Genomic DNA, 24,597 nt, shown 5'->3' with positions numbered 1-24,597 from the left:
CCGGTGCACCTGGGCATTTAACACCCTGGAGGATGTTGGCCAACTGAGAGCTCACCTCAGAAATTCTCCTCTGTGGTGAGGCCACCAGGTTCACATTTATATACACCGGTTGTAATTGGCACCGCAGCGACATCATACTGGCGCCTGTTGAATTTTCAGTGCAACTCCAACATTCATAACACAGAAATCATTGCCCAGGATGAATATGGTTAGCCAAAATTGCAATAAGGATTCCTTGAATCTTCAAAAATATTACAACAGATCAGAGTTGAAATTGCTTTTTGACTGATTTTTGGGATCTTCCAGTCCCGCAGAAGGAGATTCCTCCCCTCTCCCCGTGGCAGGTTCCCCGGCGGTGGGATTAGAACATAGAACATAGAACAATACAGCGCAGTACAGGCCCTTCGGCCCACGATGTTGCACCGAAACAAAAGCCATCTAACCTACACTATGCCATTATCATCCATATGTTTATCCAATAAACTTTTAAATGCCCTCAATGTTGGCGAGTTCACTACTGTAGCAGGTAGGGCATTCCACGGCCTCACTACTCTTTGCGTAAAGAACCTACCTCTGACCTCTGTCCTATATCTATTACCCCTCAGTTTAAAGCTATGTCCCCTCGTGCCAGCCATATTCATCCGCGGGAGAAGGCTCTCACTGTCCACCCTATCCAACCCCCTGATCATTTTGTATGCCTCTATTAAGTCACCTCTTAACCTTCTTCTCTCCAACGAAAACAACCTCAAGTCCATCAGCCTTTCCTCATAAGATTTTCCCTCCATACCAGGCAACATCCTGGTAAATCTCCTCTGCACCCGTTCCAAAGCCTCCACGTCCTTCCTATAATGCGGTGACCAGAACTGTACGCAATACTCCAAATGCGGCCGTACCAGAGTTCTGTACAGCTGCAACATGACCTCCCGACTCCGGAACTCAATCCCTCTACCAATAAAGGCCAACACTCCATAGGCCTTCTTCACAACCTTATCAACCTGGGTGGCAACTTTCAGGGATCTATGTACATGGACACCTAGATCCCTCTGCTCATCCACACTTTCAAGAACTTTACCATTAGCCAAATATTCCGCATTCCTGTTATTCCTTCCAAAGTGAATCACCTCACACTTCTCTACATTAAACTCCATTTGCCACCTCTCAGCCCAGCTCTGCAGCTTATCTATATCCCTCTGTAACCTGCTACGCCCTTCCACACTATCGACAACACCACCGACTTTAGTATCGTCTGCAAATTTACTCACCCACCCTTCTGCGCCTTCCTCTAGGTCATTGATAAAAATGACAAACAGCAACGGCCCCAGAACAGATCCTTGTGGTACTCCACTTGTGACTGTACTCCATTCTGAACATATCCCATCAACCACCACCCTCTGTCTTCTTTCAGCTAGCCAATTTCTGATCCACATCTCTAAATCACCCTCAATCCCCAGCCTCCGTATTTTTTGCAATAGCCTACCGTGGGGAACCTTATCAAACGCTTTGCTGAAATCCATATACACCACATCAACTGCTCTACCCTCGTCTACCTGTTCAGTCACCTTCTCAAAAAACTCAATAAGGTTTGTGAGGCATGACCTACCCTTCACAAAGCCATGCTGACTATCCCTGATCATATTATTCCTATCTAGATGATTAGAAATCTTGTCTCTTATAATCCCCTCCAAGACTTTACCCACTACAGACGTGAGGCTCACCGGTCTATAGTTGCCGGGGTTGTCTCTGCTCCCCTTTTTGAACAAAGGGACCACATTTGCTGTCCTCCAGTCCTCTGGCACTATTCCTGTAGCCAATGATGACATAAAAATCAAAGCCAAAGGTCCAGCAATCTCTTCCCTAGCCTCCCAGAGAATCCTAGGATAAATCCCATCAGGTCCCGGGGACTTATCTATTTTCAGCCTGTCCAGAATTGCCAACACCTCTTCCCTATGTACCTCAATGCCATCTATTCTATTAGCCTGGGGCTCAGCATTCTCCTCCACAACATTATCTTTTTCCTGAGTGAATACTGACGAAAAATATTCATTTAGTATCTCGCCTATCTCTTCAGACTCCACACACAATTTCCCATCCCTGTCCTTGACTGGTCCTACTCTTTCCCTAGTCATTCGCTTATTCCTGACATACCTATAGAAAGCTTTTGGGTTTTCCTTGATCCTTCCTGCCAAATACTTCTCATGTCCCCTCCTTGCTCGTCTTAGCTCTCTCTTTAGATCCTTCCTCGCTACCTTGTAACTATCCATCGCCCCAACCGAAACTTCACACTTCATCTTCACATAGGCCTCCTTCTTCCTCTTAACAAGAGATTCCACTTCCTTGGTAAACCACGGTTCCCTCGCTCGATGCCTTCCTCCCTGTCTGACCGGTACATACTTATCAAGAACACGCAGTAGCTGATCCTTGAACAAGCCCCACTTATCCAGTGTGCCCAACACTTGCAGCCTACTTCTCCACCTTATCCCCCCCAAGTCACGTCTAATGGCATTATAATTGCCCTTCCCCCAGCTATAAATCTTGCCCTGCGGTGTATACTTATCCCTTTCCATCATTAACGTAAACGTCACCAAATTGTGGTCACTGTCTCTCCTACCTCCAAATCCAACACCTGGCCTGGTTCATTACCCAAAACCAAATCCAACGTGGCCTCGCCTCTTGTTGGCCTGTCAACATATTGTTTCAGGAAACCCTCCTGCACACACTGTACAAAAAACGACCCATCTATTGTACTCGAACTATATCTTTTCCAGTCAATATTTGGAAAGTTAAAGTCTCCCATAATAACTACCCTGTTACTTTCACTCATATCCAGAATCATCTTCGCCATCCTTTCCTCTACATCCCTAGAACTATTAGGAGGCCTATAAAAAACTGCCAACAGGGTGACCTCTCCTTTCCTGTTTCTAACTTCAGCCCATACTACCTCGGAAGAAGAGTCCCCATCTAGCATCCTCTCCGCCACCGTAATACTGCTCTTGACTAGCAGCGCCACACCTCCCCCTCTTTTGCCTCCTTCTCTGAGCTTACTAAAACACCTAAACCCCGGAACCTGCAACATCCATTCCTGTCCCTGCTTTATCCATGTCTCCGAAATGGCCACAACATCGAAGTCCCAGGTACCAACCCATGCTGCCAGTTCCCCTACCTTGTTTCGTATACTCCTGGCATTGAAGTAGACACACTTCAAACCACCTACCTGAACACTGGCCCCCTCCTGCGACGTCAAATCTATGCTCCTGACCTCTATACTCTCATTCTCCCTTACCCTAAAACTACAATCCAGGTTCCCATGCCCCTGCTGCATTAGTTTAAACCCCCCCAAAGAGCACTAACAAATCTCCCCCCCAGGAATATTTGTGCCCCTCAGGTTCAGATGTAGACCATCCTGTCTGTAGAGGTCCCACCTTCCCCAGAAAGAGCCCCAGTTATCCAAAAATCTGAATCCCTCCCGCCTGCACCATCCCTGTAGCCACGTGTTTAAATGCTCTCTCTCCCTATTCCTCATCTCACTATCACGTGGCATGGGCAACAACCCAGAGATAACAACTCGGTTTGTTCTAGTTCTGAGCTTCCATCCTAGCTCCCTGAAAGCCTGCCTGACATCCTTGTCCCCTTTCCTACCTATGTCGTTAGTGCCAATGTGGACCACGACTTGGGGCTGCTCCCCCTCCCCCTAAGGACCTGGAAAACACGATCCGAGACATCACGTACCCTTGCACCTGGGAGGCAACATACCAAACGAGAGTCTCTCACGCTCCCACAAAATCTCCTATCTGTGCCCCTGACTATAGAGTCCCCAATTACTAATGCTCTGCTCCTCTCCCCCCTTCCCTTCTGAGCAACAGGGACAGACTCCGTGCCAGAGGCCCGTATCCCATGGCTTACCCCTGGTAAGTCCCCCCCCCCACAAGTATCCAAAGCGGTATACTTGTTTCTCAGGGGAACGACCGCAGGGGATCCCTGCACTGACTGCTTTTTCCCAGTCCCTCTTACAGTTACCCACCTATCTCCAATCTTTGGTGTAACTAATTCCCTGAAGCTGCTATCTATGACCCCTTCTGCCTCCCGAATGATCCGAAGTTCTTCCAACTCCAGCTCCAGTTCCCTAACTCGGTCTTGGAGGAGCTGGAGATGGCAGCACTTCCTGCAGGTAAAATCAGCAGGGACACTAACTGCTTCCCTCACCTCAAACATCCTGCAGGAGGAACATTGCACTCCCTTCCCTGCCATTCCTCTAACTTTCTACCAAGATCTGGCTAACAACTAAATTAAATATTTATAAAAAATAATAATAATATAATAAAATATGGTACTTACCTCAGACCAATGGGTTTTATTATTAGGTTAGAGGAGGAGGGCGGGTGGGAGACACTACACGTGTAGTGTCTCGGGTTTCCTCTCCACCAGAATTTATTGGTGAGGGTCTTCCCAGACGTCTGCGGGTCGACTTCCTGTTCCCGCCTAAAAAACTAATTTAAAAAAAAGAAGAAAAATTCTCAGCTCCTGCTGAAATTGACTAACCAGCCAGCTCCACTCCCGCCGAAATCGACTGGCCTGCCCCTGCAAAGACAAGTGCTTTTAAAGGTTGACTTACCTCCCAGCAACCTCCTTCCGCAATGCTCCCGCTGAAACTGACTCACCAGCTGTTCTCACGCCGAAATCGACTGGCCTGCCCCTCCCAGCAACCTCCTTCCGCAATGCTCCCGCTGAATCTGACTCACCAGCTGTTCTCACGCCGAAATCGACTGGCCTGCCCCTGCAAAGACAAGTGCTATTAAAGGTTGACTTACCTCCCAGCAACCTCCTTCCGCAATGCTCCCGCTGAAACTGACTCACCAGCTGTTCTCACGCCGAAATCGACTGGCCTGCCCCTGCAAAGACAAGTGCTTTTAAAGGTTGACTTACCTCCCAGCAACCTCCTTCCGCAATGCTCCCGCTGAAACTGACTCACCAGCTGTTCTCACGCCGAAATCGACTGGCCTGCCCCTGCAAAGACAAGTGCTTTTAAAGGTTGACTTACCTCCCAGCAACCTCCTTCCGCAATGCTCCCGCTGAAACTGACTCACCAGCTGTTCTCACGCCGAAATCGACGTGAACCATGGAACACAGAGTAGACATCGGCAGGACTGGAAGATGCCACCGGCGGCCAATGCGAGAAGCTTCCGGGGTGGGTGCAAGATGGAAAATCCGGCCCCCATGTCTTCAGAGTGAATTTATAATTCTTTGGTTGGGTTGTGCACATAGGCGTGAATGTAAACTGCAGTGTACTTCTGTTGCATCTATACTGAAGGCCCTACTGAATAATTTGGTGTACCTTGTGGAGCATGGGCCTTGAAATTCTGTTACCAGGTGAAGGATCAGATGCCAGCCGTTCATCAGTTTGTTTAAAAAGAACAATTTTTAATTGTTACTATCTTGAATTATTTAAAAATGCTTGAATAATTCAAATTCCACCAATAAGATAAAAGCTTTATGCAGGGGCTGGTTTAGCACACTGGGCTAAATCGCTGGCTTTTAAAGCAGGCCAAGGCAGGCCAGCAGCACGGTTCAATTCCCGTACCAGCCTCCCCGAACAGGCGCCAGAATGTGGCGACTAGGGGCTTTTCACAGTAACTTCATTGAAGCCTACTTGTGACAATAAGCGATTTTCATTTCATTTTCATTTCAATGTCACAGCATAAGCCACCTGGTGTATGGCTTCCCACATCTGTGAATATTCCCATTTTCCAAGCAAAACTACCATCCTAAACTGCCAGAACTATATGAATCACATAAAATATGCTAGTTAAATGGATTAGTATTTTTTCTGCATGAATGTATGGGTCATGACCCCTGCTAATATCAAAGTGACATGTGACTCAGAATACCACCTTAAATGTACTATGCTAATTTAGTTACAGAGGAGGAGCAAGGTGGCCTTAAAAGTAGACGATCCAGCAGCATTGTCCCATTGAAATACTAACTATCCACCAACACATGGAGACTGAATAAATTCAACTAACTTGGTCCATCTTGTAAAAAGAAAGAAAAATAAGTTGATTTGAGATAGGTGAGAAAAGTTGGGTAAGGTGATCAAATGGAAATATTTCATTGGCATCAAAGTCCAGTGGAAGGCACTGAGTTTGCAACACATTGGAATGAGTTTAAAAAGACAAACTTGCATTTATATAATGCTTTTCATAACTGACGGATATCTCAAAGCGCTTTCCAGGTAAATAAGTACTTTCTGAAGTGTAATCACTGTTGTACTGTAGGACTACGAATTACTTTTAATGATTAATCTATCTGAAACCATGTGCATTGTCTAAATTTAATGATGGGAATCATTACATGGGACAATGTGGGATATCTTAGCACATGTTTAAAAACAAAATGCACAGCATCTAATATTCACTATAAAATAACCATCTGTTCCCAATGGATTCCAAACCCGCACAACATGCCAAATACGTCTGAAGAACTATTATAGATACCACAGAAAATAGTTCAAGTTTTAAAACAATGTGAAGACTAAATTTTCTTTCAGAGCACGTGAGCAATTTTGAAGAGCAGACATTTTAATTATTTCTGGAAAGCACTGGTTGTACTCATTAGATGCACCTCAAAAGCTGCACTGATATTCTAATATATCTTTTTCATTGCAGTAGTCAAGGTAACAGTCTGTAATTCCCAGGATCACGCTTCTGATCTTTTCAAAGATTGGAATAACATTTGAAACTTCCCAGACTGCTGGTGCCACAGTTTTACCTAATGAGCTGAAACAAATTTTAAGAACTCTTAGACCTATTCAATCAGATTGTGATGCTTTATAAATATTCAAGGACACCGTTTTTTTGATGGCTGTGCTGAGAGCAATTTTTTCCATGAACATAAATCAATCCTGCATAGTCTCTGGAAGAAAACTCTCCCCGAGTCACTTTTAACTGTAATTTCGAATTCCCTATTGTCAACTCGTTGATTTGCTGTGGTATTTTAAAAGTTTTTGATTTGTTCAATCACATCCTCGCCTTCACCTTTGTTGTACTTGTCCCCAGTGAAATATTTTCTCATGTCAGCTTTATTTTCCCATTATGATCCCCACACTGTTGCTCCCTAAAGTCTAAGGGGTACAGTTTTGAGCCTACCTGGTTTCATTGTCCATCATCAGATATGGCTGGAACACATCAAATGCTATCAGGCTTCAATTTCCTCTACCAAAATCACCAAATACCCCATGGATTGTCCTGGGGAAGGAAAGTAACGCCTAGCTTCTTTTCTCCACTACTAACTGTCCCCTGTCCCCTCCAGTCTCACCTCCAACAATAAGTGGCTTTATCGGGAATGAGAAAGTGTATTTTTCAACAAAGGATAACCAGTTCCCGGTACAAACGGAAGTGTTTCAGGACATATTCTACATCAGGTCTCAGGAAATACACTGCATTTCTTTTTCAGACTTTCCCTTGTTTCTCCCTCCCCCTGAAAGCATTGATTCATACAGTGTCTTTGGATGGAATTTACTGGCTGGTCACACTGGCGGGAAATTCTGGTCCCACGCCGCGCACGGGTTTCCTGGTGACAGGAAATCCCGTTGACAACGGCGGGATTGGTCGCCCCCGCTGGCGCCGCCACCCCCGTCGAAAAACACATGGTGGGATGGTCGGTAAATCCCGCCCTTGGTTTTAAATCACTGAAACAAAATGCAGTGCGTGCTCTGATGCAGCTTAGCATGTACTGTCCCTTGCTATGTTGCTAAATCTACTTTTGGTTCCATGGAACTTTGTCACACCTGTTGTGGGTAGAATTTCACTACATGAAGTAAATACTGTTAGGTGTGCATAGAGTTTGAATACAAAATAAACAGCAAAGTTCTACAAAGGCCACTAGATTTACTGTGACATTGTTTAGATTGAAATTTCTCAAACTCTTATTCCAGAAGTACACGATGGAAGGGACTTTTGATTGCCAGTCTGTCTGGGCATTGCCCTGGATGCAAATCCATGGTTTGGAGCCAATTACATAAAGGTGATGGCACTTATACGCTTAGCACCCCTCTTGCGCTCCTATCCTATAAAAGAGCAGGGAGGCTGAAGTCTGGCCCCTCTAACACTGCTTGGCGAGCATCCTTATTCACCCTCTAAGCTACAGTGGAAGGCAGTGGCGTTAAACAGCAAAATGGATAATGCAAAGTGGATCAAATTAGCAGTGTGTTATGACTTGTGCATTTTGATTTTTTCACCCCGGCAAATGTGTATACTACTTGGTGGCCGTAAAATGAAAATAAAATCAAATGTTCTACCTCAAGTTTCTTTTGGTATTTATCACATTCCACCTGGCACTGCTTGAGATTCTTGGCTGTTTCTTCTTGCACCAACTGAGCTCGCTCTGCCTCGAACGTTTTTAGCTTCGTCTGATTCATGAGTTCAGATATGCGGCTGTCTGTGTTACCCTGCATCTGCCTAAACCTGGAAAGTAAGAGAGAGGTAGGAAAATATACGTAACAACATACATTCATAGAGTCATACAGTGCAGAAGAGGCCGTTCGGCCCATCGAATCTGACAAAAACTACGGAAAATCTTCACGAATCCCACTTTCCAGCACTTCGCCTATAGCCTTGAATGTTATGACATTTCAAGTGCTCATCCACATACATTTTAAAGGTTGTGAGGTTTCCTGTCTCTACTAGCCTCCCAGCTCAGTGCATTCCAGACTCCCGCCACCCACTGGTGAAAACATGTTTCCTCAAATCCCCTTTAAACTATTAAATTCTCCCCCTCTTCCATGCGCCCCTTAACAAGATGGAATTACAGAAATTTTCCTTCGACTACATTTGTCCTGAGTTTGAAAAGGTTAAGAGTGCATATATACAGCGTACATGAACGCTGGTCAATTATTTTCAATTTTCACCTAATGATACAACAGTCGAATAATATTTTACAAATTAAACAAAAAATTCACTTTTCAATCTCTGCTCAACAATGGTCCTGATAAAATATGATATATTATATAATATAAAACAGTATCTGCCAACTCAATAATTAGAAGCATTTACAAAATAACAAATTTATTTTATTTGGCACATACCACCAATGTGACTTTAACCTGATTTTTGTACTTCAGGAGCTGTACTACTTGATGGGTTATCTTTTTTTTTGCACACTATATTAAGCTTGGTTACAAAAATAATCCTTGCTATTTTGCAACAATGTCATTCCTGCTGCATTCCTAACGCAACATGTATGAAGAGCCAAGCTCCAAGAAATGCTGAAGCCATGTTTTATGGATCTGTAATGAAAGGATTTCATGGCATTGAGCGTCAACAGTGAGTTATTGCTGAGTCCTCATCTCTAGACATAGTAAAGGAATCTCAAAAACGCTACTCCTTTTTCCGTCTTGACCCGAACAAAATGCAGTTTGAGTGACTTCCTACATCATTTTACGTCTCAGCTGTATCGCAGCATCTGTCATTGTTGGCTCAGAAACGTTGGATTGTATGAATGTGAGCAATCTTTTTTTTGCTTGCTTAAAAACTTTGGGTATGCTCAACAACTGTACCAAGGATTTGCAGGCATTCAAAGCATGTATTTACTGCGCTACAGCACATCTCTAATACCAAGATCAAATAGGGCAAGAACTGTAATGTCTAATTTCTAAAGGTCGTGAAAAATAGAAAACTTCAAAGAGCTTATAAACAAATGTATGTTGGTGTGAAAAATTGTAAAAAGGCCTATAATACATGTGATACAATTATATTGCGTTGTGTTATGTTATTGCTAGTAACATAAGCTGCCACTTGATGTAGGCTCTGCTGAAAGATGCTCCAGACTTGGAGATAAGTTTAACGTTTTTATTGAACGATAACAATGCACTTAAATGAGTTCAACTCAACTAATCTGCCTCTAGTAACTCAGTCTATTTTGCCAACTATACAAGCTTGCTCTCGACCATGTGCTAGGGTGTGATATTGCTGATAATCAACCCTGTCTTGCTCTCTTGGTTTCTGCCAGTGGAAGAGGCAGAGCCTGTGTGCCTTGTCCTTTTTATATGGGTCGTGTAGTGCCCCCTTGTGGTAATTCCACCTCTGGGTGTCCTGATTACCCATTGGTTGCGTGTCTGCATGTCATGACATTTCTGGTGCTCCCTCTAGTAAGAAGTCTTACAACACCAGGTTAAAGTCCAACAGGTTTGTTTCGATGTCACTAGCTTTCGGAGCGCTGTTCCTTCCTGAGGAAGGAGCAGCGCTCCGAAAGCTAGTGACATCGAAACAAACCTGTTGGACTTTAACCTGGTGTTGTAAGACTTCTTACTGTGCTCACCCCAGTCCAACGCCAGCATCTCCACATCATGGCTCCCTCTAGTGGTTACTTAGTTGTAGTGTATTTACATTAACCCCTTGTGTATATACAGTGATGCATATCACTACATATTGTACATTCGTTAAACTGTTGACCACACAAACTGCAGTCTGTGCCAAGTATGTTGTGGTAAATTATTCTCGTCATTAAAATTGCTAACATACACCAGCTTGCTTTATTAAAGCTATTCGGCAGCAAGCAGTTTGGTCAAATATTTTAAAATAATGATCTAACACAGCAGCAGATTATTTTAGCCACTCCTCGTGCACTCCACAAGACATTTAAGGCAATACAACTTTTTGAAAATGATAGAAGTTGATGTTTTGTGTGATGCAGGGCTTCAAGCAAGATTTGATTTGCAAAATCACAAGCAAATATTAAATAAGCTCTATTCATTTCACACTGTACAAAGACTAATCCCTATAATTGGATATTCTTAAAGGAATAGGCTAGGCTATGTCAAATATAGCTTAATCTTACTGCCAGGATAACACATTGCTTACTACTCAATTCAACATGCTTATTCTTATAGAACTGCATACTTTGCAAACTGGGGAGGACAGAGAGAGGCTAAAGAGTGGGCAGAAAGTCAGCAAATTAAGTATAATGCAGGGAAGTAGGTATTAATTCAGTTTGGTCATAAGAATACAAAAAACAGGATACTTTTCATTTAAATGATATGAAACTTTTAAATATTGATGTTGAAAGAGACTTGGGTGTGCTTGTACAAGAAATACAGAAAGGTAGCATACTGTTGCAACAAGCAATTAGGAAGGCAAATTGCATGTTGGCCGTTATTGCTGAGAGATTGGAGTACAGGAATGAAGTCTTGCTACAATTATACGGAGTTCTGGTGAGATCACATCTGGAATATCAACAAGAATATTGTGCTCTCGCTGGTAGCGACCTTGGAATGGGAAGGGAATTTTTTTTATTTTTAAAAAGGGTTGGATGGTGGCATCCTGGATCCCCACCTCACCAAAATTAAGTTCTAGGAGGGAAGGAACATGGTCAACCTTCTCGCTGCCAAAGGACATCCTTAAGTGGCCAATTCATTTTGATTGAGAGACCGACACCAGGAGGGGACATTGAGTGCCAACTTCCGACATTTGCTGCTGACCTCTCTCCCCACGTACCCCCAATCCCCTCTCCCTCCCAAAATTGCTTACTTGGGGTTTTGGTCGCTCTGTGATTATGGGGCTCCTGTGCCTGTCCTTCCAAGAGCAACCACAGATACTCAAGTGGCACTGCTGAGCACGAGGCCGACAGCTCTCAGCAGGCAAACATTTTGTCCCAGGGGCCTTCATTCCAGGGGAATTGCCATTATCTGATTGGTGCGTGGCTCAGCAGCCTTCCTGAATAGAGGGGGTATGGGTTTCTTGCCAGCTCTCCAGTCTCAACAAGATTCTGTCCACTGCATGCAGTTTTGGTCTCTTTATTTAACAAATCATGTACTTGCATTGGAGGTGGTACAGCTAAGGTTCACTGAATTGGTCCTGGGATTTGGAGGTTGTTCTGTGATGAGAAGCTGGATAAACTGGGCTTATACACTTCGAAGTTTAGAAGAAGAGGTGACATCATTGAGACACACAAGATTCTGAAGGGGCTTGCCAGGGTAGATGCAGAGATTCTTTCCGTTGATCAAGGAATCTAAAATACAGGGACACCATCTCAGGATAGAACAACAAAGAAAATTACAGCACAGTAACAGGCCCTTCAGCCCTCCCAGCCTGCGCCGATCCAGATCCTTTATCTAAACCGGTCTTCTATTTTCCAAGGATCTACTTCCCTCTGTTCCCCTCCCGTTCATATATCTGTCTAGGTGCATCTTAAATGATGCTATCGTGCACACCTCTACACCTCCGCTGGCAAAGCGTTCCAGGCACCCACCACCCTCTGCGTAAAAAAATTTCCACACACATCTCCCTTAAACTTTCCCCCTCTCACCTTGAAATCGTGACCCCTTGTAATTGACCCCACCACTCTTGGAAAAAGCTTGTTGCTATCCACCCTGTCCATACCTCTCATAACTTTGTAGACCTCAATCAGGTCCCCCCTCAACCTCCGTCTTACCTACGAAAACAATCCTAATCTACTCAACCTTTTTTCACAGCTAGCACCCTCCATACCAGGCAACATCCTGGTGAACCTCCTCTGCACCCTCTCCAAAGCATCCACATCCTTCTGGTAATGTGGCGACCAGAACTGCATGCAGTATTCCAAATTTGGCCTAACCAAAGTCCAATACAACTATAACATGACCTGCCGACTCTTGTACTCAATACCCCATCCGATAAAAGCAAGCATGCTGTATGCCTTCTTGACCACTCTATCGACCTGCGTTGCCACCTTCAGGGTACAATGGACCTGAACTCCCAGATCTCTCTGTTCATCAATTTTCCCCAGGACACTTCCATTGACCGTATAGTCCGCTCTTGAATTAGATCTTCCAAAATGCATCACCTCGCATTTGCCTGGATTGAACTCCATCGGCCATTTCTCTGCGCAACTCTCCAATCTATCTATATTTTGCTGTATTCTCTGACAGTCCTCCTCGCTATCTGCAACTCCACCAATCTTAGTATCATCTGCAAACTTGCTAATCAGACCACCTATACCTTCGTCCAGATCATTTATGTATATCACAAACAACAGTGGTCCGAGCACGGATCCCTGTGGAACACCACTAGTCACCTTTCTCCATTTTGAGACACTCCCTTCCACCACTACTCTCGGTCTCCTGTTCTTTATCCAGCCAGTTCTTTATCCATCTAGCTAGTACACCCTGAACCCCATACGACTTCACTTTTTCCGTCAACCTGCCATGGGAAACTTTATCAAACGCCTTACTGAAGTCCACGTATATGACATCTACGGCCCTTCCCTCATCAATTAACTTTGTCACTTCCTCAAAGAACTCTATTTGGTCCTCGTACGAACGGGATAAGGCACTCGACTCATCGATCGACAGTTCCAACGCGTCACAGCGAAAAACCGCACCTACCTCCTCAGAAGACAAACATGGGACACAACCGACAGAATACCCTTCGTCGTCCAGTACTTCCCCGGAGCGGAGAAACTACGTCATCTTCTTCACAGCCTTCAACACGTCATTGATGACGATGAACATCTTGCTAAGGTCATCCCCACACCCCCACTACTTGCCTTCAAACAACCGCGCAACCTCAAACAAACCATTGTTTGCAGCAAACTACCCAGTCTTCAGAACAGTGACCACACCACACAACCCTGCCATGGCAATCTCTGCAAGACGTGCCAGATCATCGACATGGATACCACTATTACACGTGAGAACACCACCCAACAGGTACGCGGTACATACTCGTGCGACTCGGCCAACGTTGTCTACCTCATACGCTGCAGGAAAGGATGTCCCGAGCGTGGTACATTGGCGAGACCATGCAGACGCTGCGACAACGAATGAACGGACATCGCGCAACAATCACCAGGCAGGAATGTTCCCTTCCAGTCGGGGAACACTTCAGCAGTCAAGGGCATTCAGCCTCTGATCTCCGGGTAAGCGTTCTCCAAGGCGGCCTTCAGGACGCGCGACAACACAGAATCGCCGAGCAGAAACTTATAGCCAAGTTCCGCACACATGAGTGCGGCCTCAACCGGGACCTGGGATTCATGTCGCATTACATTCATCCCCCACCATCTGGCCTGCAAAATCCTACCAACTGTCCTGGCTTGATACAATTCACACCTCTTTAACCTAGGGTTACCCCATCTCTGGATCTGTAAAGATTTAATCACCTGCTAATGGTCGCATTCCAAGCATTGTTTGGCATCTTTGAATTTGTCTATATATGTGTTTCTGGAACATACCTCTTCATTCACCTGAGGAAGGAGCAGCGCTCCGAAAGCTAGTGACATCGAAACAAACCTGTTGGACTTTAACCTGGTGTTGTAAGACTTTGTACTGTTCTATTTGGTTTGTAAGACATGACCTTCCCTGCACAAAACCATGCTGCCTATCACTGATAAGTCTATTTTCTTCCAAACGTGAATAGATCCTATCCCTCAGTATCTTCTCAAACAGTTTGCCTACCACTGATGTCAAGCTCACGGGTCTATAATTCCCTGGATTATCCCTGCTACGCTTCTTAAACAAAGGGACAACATTAGCAATTCTCCAGTCCTCCGGGACCTCACCCGTGCTCAAGGATGCTGCAAAGATATCTGTTAAGGCCCCAGCTATTTCGTCCCTCGCTTCCCTCAGTAACCTGGGATAGATCCCATCCGGACCTGGGGACTTGTCCACCTTAATGCCTTTTAGAATACCCAAAACGTCCCCCCTTCCTTATGCCGACTTGACCTAGAGTATTTAAACATCCATCCCTAGCCTCAACATCCGTCATATCCCTCTCCTTGGTGAATACCGATGCAAAGTACTCATTAAGAATCTCACCCATTTCCTCTGACTCCACGCATAAATTCCCTCTTTTGACTTTGAGTGGGCCAATCCTTTCTCTAGTTACCCTCTTTCTCCTTATATACGAATAAAAGGCTTTGGGCGTTTCCTTAACCCTGTTAGCCAATGATATTTCATGACCCCTTTTAGCCCTCTTTATCGCGAGTTCGAGATTTGTCCTGCTTTCCCGATATTCCTCCAAAGCTTCATCAGTTTTAAGTCGCCGAGATCTTATGTATGCTTCCTTTTTCATCTTAGCTAGTCTCACAATTCCACCCATCATCCATGGTTCCCTATCTTGCCATTTCTATCCCTCATTTTCACAGGGACATGTCTGTCCTGCACTCTAATCAACCTTTCCTTCAAAGACTCCCACATTTCAAATGTGGATTTACCCTTAAACAGCTGCTCCCAATTCACATTCCCTAGCTCCTGCCGAATTTTGTTATACTTGGCCTTTCCCCAATTTAACACTCTTCCTTTAGGCCCACTCTCGTCTTTGTTCATGAGTATTCTAAAAGTTACGGAATTGTGATTGCTATTCACAAAGTAATCAGCGACTGAAACTTTAACCACCTGGCCAGGATCGTTCCCCAATACCAGGTCCAGTATGGCCCCTTCCCGAGTTGGACTATTCACATACGGCTCTAAAAAACTCTCCTGGATGCTCCTTACAAATTCTGCTCCATCTACGTCTCCAACACACTTTGTGCCTTCTTATACATGATTCTCCAAATTATTGTGAGTCCCATTCAATGTTGGGGAAGTTAAAATCTCCCATCACGACCACCCTATTGCTCCTACATTTTTCTATAATCTGTCTACATATTTGTACCTCTACTTCACGCTCGCTTTTGGGAGGCCTCTAGTAAAGTCCCAACAATGTTACTGAATCCTTCCTATTTCTTAGCTCTATCCATTTTGCCTCAGTGATCGAATCCTCCATCGTGCCCTCCTTAATCATAGCTGTGATATCATCTCTGACAAATAATCCAACTCCTCCACCCCTTTTACCTCCCTCTCTATCCCTCCTGAAGCATCTATACCCTGGGATATTTAGTTGCCAGTCTTGCCCTTCCCTCAACCAAGTCTCAGTAATACCAATATCATATTCCCAGGTACTAATCCAAGCCCTAAATTCATCTGCCTTACCTGCTACACTTCTCACATTGAAACAAATGCACCTCAGACCACCTGTCCCTTTGCGTTCATCATCTCTTCCCTGTCTACTCTTCCCCTTAGTCACATTGAGTTTATTATCAAGTACCTTACTGGCTTTAGTTGCTGCATCTTTACTGACCTCTAATTTCCGAATCTGGTTCCCATCCCCCTGCCACATTAGTTTAAAACCTCCCCAACAGTGTTAGCAAAAGCACCCCCAAGGACATTGGTTCCAGGATAGGGGGTCAAACACTTAGAACCAAGCTGAGGAAAAATTACTTCACTTAAAGAGTTGTGAATCTGTGGAATTCTCCACCTCAGAGGATCATGGGTACTCCATCATTGAACATATTTAAGGCTCGGGTACACAAATTGTGATTCCTCAAGGAAAATGGGAAGCCAGCATGAAAGCGAAGTTGAAGCCCAAGGTCAGTGACGAACGATTGCAATGAATGGTGGAGTAGACTGGATAGCCCATGTGGTCTACTCCTGTTCCTCTTTGTGCCTTCTTATACATGATTCTCCAAATTATTGTGAGTACACTGTGGTAAATCCACCAGTATATTTGAAAGCGTAAAATTTTTCATAGTTCAAAAGGTCAGTGTTTTTCTCAAAATATTTTGTCTTTCATTATTATGAAAAGAGCCAAGGCAGTCTGACATTTCAAAGTGTGCTCTTAAAATGGAACTTACAATAGATAAATCTCCAGACCACAATGATAGCGTCTACAAGTACCAAAACATGAATGGGAACAATTATAACCAGGGGCTCTTGCCAAATTAATTTGTTCTCTCAGAGTCAAAACACTTTTTGCAGAGTGAAAACATTCCATTATATTTTGCTCTGAAGAAACAAATAATTATTTCATTAAGTTATCAGTTTGTTATCGGAAAACAATCTTTCATGACCAATACATGCTTGAAAGTGTAGCTCTGCAGTGCAAACCATTGCTCAATTTGTATGTCAATACTTCAAACATGTTGATGTCGAACAACTAATACATGCAACGTAAGTTTTTGCATTATGTAATTCTGATATCTTAGAAACATCCCAAAGTGTTTCACATACAGTAGATTGTTCTGAAGTACAATGACTGTTGTGATGTAGGCCAAATTGGCAACCACGTTGCACAAAGCACAATTTCACCAACAGAATTGGGACAAATGCCCAATTAATCTATTTTGCTGGTTAAAAAATTAATGTTGTCTAGGACACAGGGGATGCAGCTCTCCATTTTATATTTGTAACTTTGCTCAAGCTTGAGGAGGCATTCTGTTTCCGTACTTCTGTTTTCTAGATACGAAGAGGGAACATTAAATATATTCCTCTCCAAATTTCTTTTTTTAAATAAATTTAAAGCACCCAATTCTTTTTTTCCCCAATTAAGGCGCAATTTAGCATGACCAATCCATCTATCTTGCACATCTTTGGGATTGTGGGGGTGAGGCCCATGCAGACATGGGGAGAATGTGCAAACTCTACACGGACATTGACCCAGGGCCGGGATCAAACCCGGGTCCTCAGTGCAATACGAATCTACTTATCATCCTTGATTTTCCTGGAGAAAAATGAACTTACAGGAGGCAACTTGCATAATATAATGCTTAGAAAATGCTTCTCACATAAATACAGAAACATAGCAAGCAGCATTGTTTAATAAATACTGTAACACACCCTTTCAGTGTCTTTTAGTATTGAAGTATGTCAGAGCATTGCAGGTTTGAACCGTGAGTAGCTTCATTTTTCATTGTGTATGTGACATGTACATTTTCTACTTATCCTGTCAGCTTTAAAAAAAACTGCATAGGTTGCTTAAATATTTTGTTGTGATAGTTAGCTTGTGAACTGAGTGATCAGTACAGGCTGAGCAACTTATCAGATTACCCTTAATTTGCAAGAGATCCATTGCAATTTTTGCCAAGTAATTTGTGGTTGCTGCACCATTAGTAAAATTCAGTACATCTTAGCTGTACTTTTCAGCTTGGGTGATAGGACTGCTTAGATTGGTTTAACTTCAGTCTGCATTGATTTACTAAGTAAAATTGTTTAACAGACTCTGAATTTAGTACTTAATTCCTCTTCCAAGTTATGGATTCTGAAATAGGAGTGAGTTGCATCCAGGGGAACACCAAAGTCAGTTTATTTGTCATACTGCAGAATACTAAGTGTTTTTAATCATTTCCTTTAAAGCGAAATATAACTTCGGCATATATATATATATATATATATATATATATTGTATATAAGCTCACCGCGCCGAGGACTCAGGTTCGATCCGATCCCGGCCCTGGGTCAATGTCAGTGTGGAGTTTGCACATTCTCCCCATGTCTGCGTGGGTCTCACCCCCACAATCCCAAAGATGTGCAAGGTAGATGGATTATTACAAGCATTTTAGCACACTGCTATTCCTCCAGTCCAGAAATCTATTGTTCGGAAACACCAGTTGTTCCAAATTTATTTAAGCAGACCCTCGACATCATTGGGTATCATTTTAGTAAGTACTTTGGGAGCAGAAACATGGAAAGCACAGTTTTTGGATAAGTAAAACAATATTTATTACGGCTTTATGATGCTTTACCAGCGTCTTACGTTTAAGATAAATATTTGTGTTTTCTGGTTCCCTTGTGGTCAAGCATTCGAATGTCATTCTATACTCCAGAAAATTCCAAGATCCAGAAATGGCTTGGGCTGAAGCATTCTGGACTGGAGAGGTTACAGTGTATTCCACATTATGACACATGAATTACTTCTGGCGTTCATCTCGATGCAATAATATCCATCTCAAAAGCTGGTTGCCATGAAGGTGAATGAGATAAAATTTGGAATCTGCTAAAGAATTGAGCCATGAAGCCAAGTTTTAAATCCAGAAAGCAATATCGACCAAAGGTAAACCAATCTAAGCCGTCAAATGTCATCATCAACCATAAAATAAATATTATTCTGTACATATGATATTGCTATAAATTGCCTCAATACTGTGATTGACAGCAGCTATAGTTTCAGGCACACTTATACTGTGCTATATAAATTAAATACATAAACAATGCTAACCAGTTATTAGATGGAAAGGTTATCAAAACAAGACAGAATTTATCTTCCTTATTTCATTCAATTACAAGCCCAATGGATATTTATATTTCAAGGGAAAATAAAGACCATATTGTATAAGGATGAAGATAACCGGCGGTATTTAACACCAGTCAATGTATTTTCACAATGCAATTGCCCTTTTTATGGCAATGGAAGTAACAACGCGAGATTAATGCTAACAATCCAAACTGTTATGGGACTGGAGTGGTAATCATTCTCTAAAAACAATTATTAAGCTTTTAATCTATGTAGTTAAAGGTGTCTCAAGATTTAAAACTCCAGCACCTTTGTGAAACATTTGTGGAGTTCCACCATTTCCCTCAACAACACAGATGATAATTGTCACGGTCTTCTGCACCCCCCCAGCTGCCACCTCCATCGCCTGGAAATTTCAGGTTTGCTGTCATAACGCCATGGTGATTCATTAAAGAATGGTGCTGGATAGCTACCAAGTATGTGTTGCTATTGCACATTCCTTTTTAAATCCAACTGCAGCAAATTTCCCGCCCAAAATTTTCAAAGCAAATGAACCGAAGTATTCATTTGGCGCTAAGTGGCAGATCGATTTTAGCAAAGGTGCCGTCGGAGAAAAAAAACCCGCACACTTTCATATTGTTATTAATTACTTGTAGAAACCAAAGGGAAACTATACTTCCACTCTAAATATTGACTATAATAATGCAGCTCCCATTTTGTCAGTGTGGCTTTGCAATCTTGGATTAAAGTTTCGAAATCTATTCTTGTTTGCAGATTTAAGTAAATTGTAGGTGAATATAAATGAACTGACAAATAAGTAAGGCTGGAATTCTCACAGCAATCAACAAGCAAAATGCATTTAGCACTATCCGACAACCATGCCATCGTCACCCCCCGCCCCCAACTTTTTCTGATCAATCCCTTTGTTCGTTGTGGCATACTTTAATTATTTTTCCAGCAAATTGCAGGAATCTCAGCAGTGGAATAGTGGGGAACAGCATAATTTAATGGTATTCAACCACCTCTATCGGTATTGCAGTGAGTTCTGGACTATCCTTAGCATGATACGCTGCACCCTGGTCAAGTTACTGAGAAGGGCAAAGCCAGAAAGAAGGTGGTACTATTGTGAAGAAGTGTTAGTTTGCTCCTCTAGGGATTAAACATTTTTGGATATTCTGGAAATCCCATGGTCAATTTGTGTATTAACCGGCGTATTGTTACTCCCTATGTTTTTCTGCTTGCCCTCGGACCCGTCCGCTGCGGCTCTGCCCTTTGTGCCTCGCGGTCTCTCCCCCCCCGCCTTCCTTTACCTTTATGTTCCGTGGCTCGTCTGTGTCTGCCCACCCCCCGCCCCTGGTTGCTGGCTACGAACAAGTCTTGAAACAAGTTGGTGAACGGCTTCCACGTCCTGTGGAATCCCTCATCCGACCCACAGATGGCAAACTTTATCTTCTCCAGGAATTCCCCCAGGTCGGACAACCAGTATGCAGCTTTGGGTGGTGCTGCTGATTGCCAGCTGAGCAGGATTCTTTGGCGGGCGATTAGGGTTTCAAAGGCTAGGGCGTCGGTTCGCCTCCCATAAAGAGTTCTGGCTGCTCCGAGACACCGAAAGCCGCCACGTTTGGGCATGCTCCCACCCGTACCCCCACAACCTTGGACACTGCCGCAATGAAGGTCATCCAGAACCAGACAAGCTTGGGGCAGGGCTAGAACATGTGGGTGTGGTTGGCCGGGCCTCCCTGGCACCGTTCACATTTGTCCTCCCACTTCCAGGAAGAACCTGTTCATTTGGATTCTGGTTAGGTGCGCTCTCTGCGCACCACCTTTAGCTGCATTAGGCTCAGCCATGCACATGTGGAGTTCACCCTGTGTAGTGCTTTGATCAGAGACCTCCCCACTACTTCCATATCTAAATCTTCCTCCCATTTTTCACTTGCCTTGTCCAGGGGAGAGTGTACCTCCTCTCAAAGCCCCCCGTACATGTCCCCACAGTTCCCCTTTCCTAGGTCACCGCATCCAACAGTTCCTCAACTAGTGAGTGTCCTGGTGTCGGGGGTACGTTATCCTTTCCCTACGGAGGAAGTTTTTGACCCATATATACCTCATTTTATTTCCTTTGGGAAGTTGGAACCTCTCCGCGAGTTCCTCCCGGGTCACTAGTCTGTCGTCTGTGTACATGTCGCTAACCATCAGTGTCCCCTTGTCCTGTCTCCACATTTTAAAGGCGGTGTCCATTGTTGTGGGTGTGAATCTGTGGTTGTTACAGATGGGAGCCATAGTGGACATTTCGGTTAGGCCGATGTATTGTCTCATTTGATACCATGTTCGGAGCGTGACCACCACCACTGGGCTCCTTGAGTGTTTGGTCGGAGGGGATGGGAGTGCAGTCGTGACTGGGGCTCGCAGGGAGGTCCCAATGCTGGAACTCTCCTCCATTCTCACCCATTTCGCTCCTGGTTCCTTCACTCATTCCTCCATTCTTTCACGGTTTCTGCTATGGCCTCCCCAGTGGTAGAACTGTAGGTTTGAGCAGCAGGCCTTCCACACTTCTTTTCCTTTGTAGGACCCTTCTCTGGATCCTCAGTGTCTTCCCACCCCCCTCACACAAACACCATGATTAGTTTGTTTATCATGGTAAAGAAGGGGATGTAGATCGGAAGGATCTGAACAGGAAGAGGAACCTGGGCAATACGTTTATTTTGATCATCTGCATTCTCCCAGCCAGCGAGTGGGAACGTGCCTCACCTCTGCAGGTCCTGTTTGACTTCCTCCACCAGACTCATCACGTTCCATTTCCGATCCATTTCAGTGTGGGCTCTTTAGATCCCCAGGTAGCGGAATGCACTTTGGACTTGTTTGAAAGGTAGTCCCTCCAGCTCTGTCCCTCTTCCTTGCGGGTTCACCGGGAAGACTTCACTCTTGCTCAGGTTGAGTTTGTAGAATGAAAAGGCTCCAAACTCCTTTAAGAGCTTCATGATCCCTTCCATGCTTGCCTGGGGGTTCAGAGTTGTAGAGGAGCAGGTAATCCGCATAGAGTGAGACTCTATACTCTCTGTCCCCCCTCTGGATACATCTCCAGCCTTTCGCCGTTCTGAGAGTGATCACCAGTGGCTCGATTGCCAGGATGAACAGCCACAGGGACAGCGGGCATCCCTGCCCGTGCCTCTGTGCAGCTGGAAGTATTTAGAGCTGGTGGTGTTTGTCCATACGCTCGCCATGGGAGCGCTGTACAGTAGTTTCAACCAAATGGTGAACCCTGGTCCAAGCCCAAGCCGCTCCAGTACATCTATGAGGTACGTCCACTCGACTCTTTCGAAGGCCTTTTGTGTGTCACATTTGGTGTTCGCTCCCCGGATGGGTAATTATCACGTTCAGCAGGCACCTGATTTTCAATGCTAGCAGCTTGTCCTTGACGAAGCTGGCCTGATCCACCGTGACCATCTCTGGTACGCAGCTCTCCAGCCGCCTAGCAAGGGTCTTTTGTCAGGATATCCGCATCCAGATTGAGCAGTGAGATGGGCCTGTAGGACCCGCATTCGGTCGGGTCTTTGGCTTTTTTGGGTATCAGCGAGATTGAGGCTTGTGCTCATGTTAGGGAGCCCCCTGCCTGCGAATCTACGAACATCTCTCGCAAGTACGGGGCCAATGCTGGTGTGGATTGTTTTGTAGAAGCCCGCTGGGAATCCATCTGGCCCAAGCACCTCCCCCCCCCTGCATGGAGTTGATACCCTCCATAACATCCCCCAGTTCTAATGGTGTTTCCAGACCCCATCTCCTATCTTCCCCACAAATAGCACGTACAGTCCTTCGAGGTACTGCTTCATGCCCGAGTCTCCCTCGGGGAGCTCAGAGGTGTACAGCCTCTGTTAGAAGGCCTCGTTGACCTTTTCCAGCCCGGCTACTAGCTTGCCGCTGTTCTCTTTAATCTGCGCTATTTCCCTAGTGGCTGCCTGCTTTCTCAGCTGGTGGGCCAGTGGGGCTGGCTTTGTCTCCATGCTCTTAAAAGGTGCCCAATCCCCCCCCCCCCCCTTGTGTCTGGCAGAGTTGGTGCACTGCTTTCCTTGTGGAGAGCTGATCAAAGTCCATTTCTAGCTTTTTCCACTCCGCCAGTAGCTCTACGGTCAGGGGTGTGGAGTACCTCTGGTCTCCACAGTATGGAGTCGACCAGTTGTTGCCTAGTCACCCTCTCCTTCCTATCTCTGCATATTTTATGCTCAATAATTTCTCCCCTAATCACTGCCTTCAGTGCTTCCCAGAATAGGGAGAGTGAGACCTCTCCATTCTGGTTGTTGGTAACGTCTATGGGCCGTGATATTGTTTCACAAGATGCCTTATCGGCAAGGAAGGCTGTGTCCAACCTCCATGGGGGTGGGGTTTGAGCCCGGCCCATCTGCAACTTCACAACCACGTAGTGTGGAGCATGGTCGGAGATTACGATTGCAGAGTACTCAGCTCCTACTATCCCTGTAAGCACTGCTTGCCCCACTACAAAGAGGTTGATCCTGGTGTAGATCCTGTGTACCTGGGAGAAGAACTCCTTCTCCCCTGGGTGTATGAACGTCCATGGGTCCAGTGCCCCCATCTGTTCAATGAATGTACCTCGCTCCTTCGCCAAGCTTGATTTATTTTCCCCGCTTTGATCTGTCTGTCCATGGACCCTGTACACAGTGTCATGAGGCCATCCAAAATGGTTGTGGTCACCGTACTCACCATGAGGCCGGGCCTCTGCGCTCGGGGCTTTCCCTTTGTCCAAGGGCCACTCAGGATGGCCGCCAACTATGTGTGCGCCATGTGGCTGAGCCCCTGCACTCCATGTGGCTGAGCCCCTGCACTCCATGTGGCTGAGCCCCTGCACTCCATGTGGCTGAGCCCCTGCACTCCATGTGGCTGAGCCCCTGCACTCCATGTGGCTGAGCCCCTGCACTCCAGGGTTTCTCTTTGTTTGTGAACCCTCCAAAGTGGCTGCTTGCGTATCCTTTGTGTTCCTTGCTGCAATGTGAGATCTGTCGCAGCCAGCCTAGAGGTGTCCTCCACTCCCCGCCCCCCCTCCCAGTCCCTCTGCTATCCCGGAGTCTTGGCTCCCTCCCCCCTTGCCCCTGTGAGTGCCCCCCCCCAGCCAGTTTTTCCCTCCCGTTTAACCAGCTATTACCCCCAGTTTTTAGTGTTCAGGAACCCGCGGACCCTCCCTTGCTCGTACTTCCTGGTGCTAGCTTACCCGATACAGTGCTGGTCCCCCTCCTGGGGTCGATCTATACCTCCCCGAGCTGTGTTACTGATTCCCCTTTTTCCTCTTCACTCACTCCCGTGCCCGGCTGCTCTTGCCCCCTCCTTTCTGAGACTTGGCTACAGCATTCAAAACAAGGAGGTACAGTACCACGCAAATAGTTTCTCAATGTCCCAATATGATGGGGTATCTGGTTCAGCGTTGGTTCTGTTGTGTTTTTCCCAGCCCCTGGTCCGCCAGTGTGGTAAAGTAATATTCTCTGTCATGGAAAGTCACCCAGAGCTTGGCTGGATAATGCATTCCGAACTACACATTATTCTTGTAAAGGGCTGCGTTGGCTTTGTTGAATTCTGCCTGGAGCTT

General features: G+C 45.1%; 1 protein-coding gene across 3 annotated transcripts in view; it reads right to left on the bottom strand.

Moving 5' to 3' along the window:
- The window catches only part of pibf1 (progesterone immunomodulatory binding factor 1), a 165,133-nt gene that overhangs the window by 80,027 nt on the left and 60,509 nt on the right, over positions 1 to 24,597 (bottom strand). For all 3 annotated transcript variants that reach the window (XM_072476135.1, XM_072476139.1, XM_072476138.1), the window contains exon 11: positions 8,291 to 8,456. In XM_072476135.1, coding sequence (XP_072332236.1) covers positions 8,291 to 8,456 — 166 coding nt within the window. The remainder of the gene's footprint in view (positions 1 to 8,290; positions 8,457 to 24,597) is intronic.

The sequence above is a fragment of the Scyliorhinus torazame genome, chromosome 15, assembly GCF_047496885.1.
Source record: "Scyliorhinus torazame isolate Kashiwa2021f chromosome 15, sScyTor2.1, whole genome shotgun sequence".
In the NCBI taxonomy this organism is placed as follows: Eukaryota; Metazoa; Chordata; class Chondrichthyes; order Carcharhiniformes; family Scyliorhinidae; genus Scyliorhinus; species Scyliorhinus torazame.
The sequence above is the reverse complement of the archived record's forward strand: the minus strand, read 5'-3'. Positions and strand labels throughout refer to the sequence as shown.